Source organism: Gadus chalcogrammus, chromosome 14 (genome assembly GCF_026213295.1).
Source record: "Gadus chalcogrammus isolate NIFS_2021 chromosome 14, NIFS_Gcha_1.0, whole genome shotgun sequence".
Lineage (NCBI taxonomy): Eukaryota > Metazoa > Chordata > Actinopteri > Gadiformes > Gadidae > Gadus > Gadus chalcogrammus.
In genome coordinates, this window is record NC_079425.1 from 27,968,924 (window position 1) to 27,976,423 (window position 7,500).

At 47.8% G+C, this 7,500-nt stretch overlaps 1 protein-coding gene across 1 annotated transcript in view; it reads right to left on the minus strand.

Moving 5' to 3' along the window:
- The window catches only part of adamts18 (ADAM metallopeptidase with thrombospondin type 1 motif, 18), a 76,620-nt gene that overhangs the window by 64,807 nt on the left and 4,313 nt on the right, over nucleotides 1-7,500 (minus strand). Inside the window, exons 4-5 of the mRNA XM_056607787.1 lie at nucleotides 3,151-3,409; nucleotides 2,577-2,791 (exon numbers count right to left, since the gene is read on the minus strand). Of these exons, the coding sequence (XP_056463762.1) occupies nucleotides 2,577-2,791; nucleotides 3,151-3,409 (474 nt within the window). The remainder of the gene's footprint in view (nucleotides 1-2,576; nucleotides 2,792-3,150; nucleotides 3,410-7,500) is intronic.

The following is a 7,500-nucleotide window of genomic DNA, read 5'->3' on the forward strand; positions in this document are numbered from 1 at the left end:
ATTGGCACCGTTCTTGCGCACTCAGAAGAACATGCAGTAGGACCGATCTTGTGACATTATTTAACCATCCATCTACAGCCCCCCATCTTCATCTGCCTGGAAGCTGCCTTCTCCGGGTAAAATTCGTCCTGAATGGGCTTCCTTCCAATCGGGCTCTGCTCCTCACATTAAGCATAGCCCATCTTTACCCAAGACGCAGATGTTTTATTCACTGTTATCCCTCAATAACGTTTATTTGATGTGTTGTTAATCATGTATGACTAATGCTGCCCTACTGTGTGAAAGGTGTGAAACGTTGGGATAGCTTATGGTCATGATGCTTACGTTGAGAAATATGTAGTAGGCCTACTGCTTAGAAATGAATTTTTATGAAGCTTGTTTATATGCTATTTCCCATGATGATAAATTAACATTTCATTGCTGTGAGTTGTGAAGATTATACAAATAAATAGTAAATGTGCTGAATCAGAATACTCATTTCCCATGATGATATATTAACATTGCATTGCTGCAAGATTTGTGAAGATTATACAAATACATTTTAAATCCGCTGAATCAGAATATTCTATTAAAACTTTAGTGATGGATTGTAAATGCCCTTACCGAAGTACTGTACAATAAGTGCAATTTGGAGGTACACTTGTATTTCACTTGAGTATTTAATTAAACCGACTTATCTCCAGATGTTGTAAACTCCATGTAAACTGGAGGATGACGGGAGAAAATCCTGAAAAATAAATGATTGAAGAGCCCCCCATGATCTGCTCGGAAAGTCATAGTCACGCTGATTACAGGTGTTTTTAAAATGCGTATACGGCTCTCACATGACAGCCACGCAACGGACACATCATCTTGCATCATTTGATTTATTGCTGTATAGTTAAACCAGCAAACCATCGCAAGGAAATGTAACAAAGCTGTAGCTGAAAGATTCATCCACAAACATCAGAATAGAAAAACACTGGCAGGGACCATTTCAGCGCATAATGACTACTGCTGCCTATGCGTGTGGCAGTAATGCAATTCTGCTGAATTATTTGGAGGACTTATAGCCTACTTGTAGTGAAGTATTTTTAACAGTGCGGAATCTACAGCTGGTCACTTTCACTGGCTAAGCAAAATTAATCACGAACAGTTGAACCTCTGAATTGATCCTGAAAGCATGTCCTAGAATAATTCATTTGTATTCCGTTTTAGGCCATCTCACTAAAGGTCACTTAGATTTAGCCTATTCAAGCTCACCAAGTCCAGTATTCAGAATTCAAAGCATTTATTCACAAATACGTTCTATTTTTTTGACAAGCGGAGCCGACAGTCCGGTGCAAACTATGCAAATTAGCCATGTGCACCAAACAGAAGATAGACGCAATGTATAGAACTGTTGTGCATTATTGTGGATATGTAGGCTGGTTAGTTGTGGTTGTTTGTGGTCTTAGTGAAACAGCCTTGCCTTGGAGTTGGAGAAGTTGGAGTGATTGTGTGAATGTGCGAGAGAGAGCGCACCTGCCGTGGTGATGTTGGGCTTGTTGTGGGCTTTTATGTGATCGATGATGTATCTGTCTGATCGTATTAGCTGTAGATGGATGGTTAAATAATGTCACAAGATCGGTCCTACTGCATGTTCTTCTGAGTGCGCAAGAACGGTGCCAATTATTGTCGTGTTTGCATTGTAATGCACAACTTTGCCCCTCCCTGTTATAAAATAAGGTGCATCCCAACAACTTTAGCCAATGCAGGCTCCTATTGCTTTACCAGTATGCTTAATGTGTGCTTAATGTGTGTGTGTGTGTGTGTGTGTGTGTGTGTGTGTGTGTGTGTGTGTGTGTGTGTGTGTGTGTGTGTGTGTGTGTGTGTGTGTGTGTGTGTGTGTGTGTGTGTGTGTGTGTGTGTGTGTGTGTGTGTGTGTGTGTGTCTGCGTGTTGTCATGTAGGCTATAGATATAGATCGATTGTCTTGGCTTGCTTGCATCCATGAAATATTGTAATGTTATGGCCGAGCTGGCTACTGCATATCGCGAACAATCTGGGGATGAGGGCATCCCCGAATAATGATGGGTATTTCGCACACTGCCATCTCAATATATAGCCTAACATATACAAATATATCACTGTACTAGACACAAATATATTTTCCACTAGCTAGTGGTGGTCATTACATTGTAGTGAAACTAGTAAAGACAACACAGCCTTATGTTACGGCGAAACATGGAGGCACTGACTGCCGCTCTAGTTTCGACAATGCGTTACTTTAGTCTGGTCTTTCTCTTCACTGATTGGTTAGACAGCCTTCAAACTTAGTGGTCAAGCAAAGAAGGGGAGGGGCTCGTTCTGCATACCTAATAGCCGGAGTGAATAACTAATAGCCGGAGTGAATGACTAATAGCCGCGGCTATTAGTCATTCAAAACCGTACGGATTCCGTACGGATTCCGTACGGAATTCTTGCAAAACCGTACGGAAACCGTACGGAATCCGTACGGAATCCGTACGGTTTCCGTACGGTTTTGCACTTTTACCGCGCCAATCTAGGTCCGGATTGTGGCCTTCTTGGCTTTCCATACCCGCTCCCCCCGCTCACCATGTTCATGACGGTCAGGACATAGGTGGTGACGTTGTCTCTGCCGTGTTTCTCCAGCATCTTCCGGTCGGCCACCACCAGGGTCTCCACGGTCAGCCCCCCCGCTCCGCTAGAGAGGATGGGTGACCGCCGGCCCCGCCCTCCTGCCCCGGGGCTCTCACCGGGGGGGTCCCACTGCACAGCCATCCCCCCCCCCGCAGGGGGCTGGGGCGCATCTAACAGAGCAGAGCGGGGGAGGGAGGGAGAGAGGGAGAGAGGGAGAGAGAGAGAAAAAAAAAAGCTTGTGAATCAGGTTCCTGTGATGAGTGTGTGGCTTCATGGCACGGGCCTAGCATAAGCATGTGCAAGTGGTGCAGACAGCTCAGGAAATCCCCTCCCTGCATTGCTTCCTCCCGTTCCCCGGGAGCAGCAGAATATGAGGCCAGGGGACACAGACCCTAACCACCCTCCCCCTCCTCACACCCGCCTTCGCCTCCTCACACCCCCTCCCCCCCTCACAACACCCTCTCCCCCCCTCACACTCCACAGTTCACCATTCAGAACATCAAGCAGGTGGAAAGGTTTCCTTACATACATTGCTTGCGACGACCGCAGAAGTGTTGCCTCTGCAGTTTCCCATGCTGGTGGAGGTGCTCCTGGTGGGGTTGACAGGGGTCCTGCTGGGGGGGAAGGGGCGGCTGGGGGGCAGCATGGTGCACCAGGTGCTCTGCGGACCGCTTGTAGACTACGTGGGGGTGGTGACCACTAGGGGCGCTGTAGTTGTGCCGGTAGGCCAGGTGGTGAGGCAGAGGGGCGATGAAGTACTCCTCCCCAGACACCCGGATCAGACCTGACTGGGGAACACATATAACAGCAGGCATGAGAAACACATCAGTTTGTAATAATAGTCTGAATGAAACTTCCTCATATATAATGTAAACATACTATATAATGAAGTCACCAAGTAAGTTTCATAGATGACCTACAATGTGAACCACAGAGATGCCAAACTACTTAAAGGGATAGACAAAATATTGAAAGGTTTGAATTATTTGTGTTTCGTCATTTATTTTATTCATCGGCCAGGCGTTTTCCGTGTGTGACGGAAGATGTGAAGGGTTTCAGCCAGAACACTGTCTGCAGCGTCAGGAGCATAAGCCTGAAGGACCAGGCGGCCGCAGCAGGTTGGCCGTGAGGAAAAGCTGGACTCTAGGGGTGGGAATCTCTTGGCACCTCACAATTCGATTAGATTCTGATTATGAGGTCAACGATTTGATTCTAAAACGATTATTAATCCATCTCGATGCATAAAAAAAAATTATGTATGATTCCATGCGTGAATTTCAAAAATATATATATACATCTGACGTCGGAGAACCCGACAAAGTCGTTTGTGATTCATAATATCGTTATGAATATTTTGGCCGTGATAATATGTATTATATGATATAGATATCTATGTATTATATGATATTATTTAGATATAGAGCTCCAGGACTGTAACGCAAGTGTTGCACACTTCCTTGTTATTTGGATAACCGTTCTGCTTTTGGTGTTATGGCGCATGACACGTCGGACTCTCGTCTCTGGTATTTCTACAACGAGACTCGTAGTGGGGGTTACCCTAGCCATGGTTGAGAATGAATTGGGGGAAAGGAACTTTGGCTTTGGCTCCCTCAAGAACATGAACCACGACATGGAGGAGAAAGGGATTGACGGTTGCGAATGTCTCCCGCTTGAGCCCTGCTTCCCGCTGCCGAGGGACCACCGCATCGGCGCTGCAGGAGGCGGAGGTGCCTAAGCGCTGCCCGGCGACATCCCTTTCTCCTCCATGTCGCGGTTCAGTCTACTTCAGATTGATGTGGACGTGGAAGAACCAGGAACGTCGGAGAACCCGACGAAGTCGTTTAAGATTCATAATATCGGCTCACACAGCTTTTGGCCGTGATAATATATATTATATGATATAGATATCTATGTATATGATATTATTTAGATATAGAGCTCCAGGACTCCCGTGTGTTCTAGAATATTTACAGAACACGGCTAAAGGCTGTGTGCGCCTCGCCATTGCGATACATCCACTGTAAACAGAGTGCATGGTGCCGTGGCTGCAAGCTGCTCAGGGCCACACCCCCACTCTCCTCCTTGACCCGCCTTGCTCCTCCTCATTTGCATTATAGCTACAGACACCAAAACAGCGCATTTTGGGGAAGCTCAATGTGCGACTGGCTCGGAGTGGCTTTAACTCTGCACCACGGCTGAATTTCGGGAACGTCTTTGAATACTGTGTTAGTGGCCCACTAATACCTATATTAAAACATCCATAAATAGCATGTCATGGCACCTTTGATTCCGATTATTAATTTATCTGCATCGAGACGGAATTGTTCTAGAAAGAATTGCGATGCTTTGAAGGATAGATTATTTTTCCCACCCCTACTGGACTCCCTGAGCTCCACCCAGCAGAGAGGCCCAGGGTCCCTACACCACATGAAGGCCATGGACACTATAGGGTTAGGGCTAACCCAGGGTCCCTACTCCACATGAAGGCCATGGACACTATAGGGTTAGGGCTAACCCAGGGTCCCTACTGCACATGAAGGCCATGGACACTATAGGGTTAGGGCTAACCCAGGGTCTTCAATGAGGAGAGGGAAAGAGCGAGGGACAGAGAAGTAGCCAGAGAGGGGATGGAAAAAGAGAGAAGGAGTAAGAGACAGACAGACAACAGAGAGAGAGCATAGAGAGAGCTGAACTTTTTGCTGAGGCAGCAGAAAGAAATCATACCTTAGAAGGCTTGCATGAACCTCAGGTCACCTCAATACCACCAGCCCGGCACCAGGCTATACTTAGGGCCCCACCCTGTCATCAGATGAACAGATGTGCAGCGTGAAGGTGACCAGCGGGGCAGCGCCGCCAAGCATCCGGCACCTGATAGGGAGATTATACCTCTAGGATCCAAAGTAGAGACTGCCTCTCCATGGCGCTCTACTCCCACTTGGCTCTCTCCTCGTTTGCGGCACTTTCCATGAAGTGTGATTACAGGACAGGTAGTTTATCCATGTGTTCCTCATTTGTTCCAATCGTCGAACAAGCAGGAGTTTGTATCCCACGAAGAATATAAAGTATATATCCACATGCTCCAGTGGCTGTAGCGGCGAGGCCATACACTCAAGCCAAAAGGTGTTGGGTTCCATCCCTGGTACCCTTGAGCAACATGCCTAAGCCCTATCTGTGGCTCTGGATAAAAGGCTAAACGGATTATTAAATACTGGAGGAACCCACCTTCATCTCTGAACTGTCAGCTGATCGGTGAACTCAACCCAGAGGAACCCACCTTCATCTCTGAATTGTCAGCTGATCGGTGAACTCAACCGAGAGGAACCCACCTTCACACTCTGAACTGTGAAGATGATTGGTGAACTCAACCAAGAGGAACCCACCTTCCCCTCTGAATGTTGGATGATTGGTGAACTCAACCTGAAACATTCCAGCTCCTCGCAAGATGTCTGATTCAAAGCACAGCACATCAGACCAGGAGGGGTTAGGACTAGGGCTAACCCTTCTTTAAGTCCACAAATCAACACAAGTCTACAAGTCAAAATGAACACCTGTCTACAATTCCCCAAATTAACACGTTCTACTAGCACCGTCTGAGCAGCGGTTTCTTACGATGTCTACATCAGAGGGTCAGGCCGCTCGGACACTGGTAGTACAATAGCCGCGATGTGTGGAGGAGGTCATACACAACGTCACTCGTTACTCGTTCATCAGTGCCAGGCTTCAAACTGTTGGAATAGGGATGCTCTGAGGCGTCAGGGGAGTCTAAAAGCTTCAGTGTTGAGCTCCACTGACCTAGACGAGCCAACAGAGGGATGGGCGCTTCAGGGGTTGGGAAGGAACTCTTAGGACCGACAGCATGGTTACTTGTTTCTGTGTAAACTAGAAGCTTTTTCAAGGTTTCCCAACCATGATATTATAAGTCCAATGAGGAAGTGCTTCCATGGGCAGGAGGCCGAAGCCCGTCATTAAGCTCTGAAGCAAATCTGTCAGCCAGCTCAGCAAAATGTGACCCATTAGGGGGTTCCTGACTGCTCACTCCATCACACGAGGCAGGGTGAAGAACCAGCGTGAGATGGAGAGGAGGCGTCATGTTGTCAGATAAACGGAAACGGCAGACAGGGCAGACGGAGTCATGCTCTCTTTCACCCTTTCATGTTTCAAGTAGATTTTGGTCTGAAAGTGCTTCATTTCCTATTCTCCGCACACAGGACCAGGCCGTTAAACAATGCTTAGTCCTTACGGAGACAAGCATCCCTTCACCCCACTGAGACAGACCCCGGGCCTGAACACATCTTGGAGGGTCCTCCAGTCTGGGGACCCTTGGTGAACGTCCTTGAAGAAGTGCATGTGTGAGTCAAGGTAGTACTACAGTAGGAGGTGAGTGAAGGTAGTACTACAGTGGGAGGTGAGTGAAGGTAGTACTACAATAGGAGGTGAGTGAAGGTAGTACTACAATAGGAGGTGAGTGAAGGTAGTACTACAGTGGGAGGTGAGTGAAGGTAATACTACAGTAGGAGGTGAGTGAAGGTAGTACTACAGCAGTAGGTTAATGAAGGCAGTAGTGAGCCACTTGAAAACTTCTACAGCGGCCAATTGTCTAGTGTGCGACAGACCCGAACTGCCCAGAAATAACACACAACACACACTGTAGCGCATACACACACACACAAACCTCACACACCTTCTGTTTCCCTGGTGTCTGCTGCCCAACTCTCCCATTCCCCCCCTCCCCCCCCGGCCTCCTGCTGGCACATAACAGTCGGCCCTCCATCACTGTGGCAGACCACCGGGGGCCACCGCGCCTCGGGGCCTGGCTCTGAGTGCTGAGGGCCCCCTCCTCAGAGGGCCCTCTCTCTCCTAGCTTGGATGCGCTCCAATC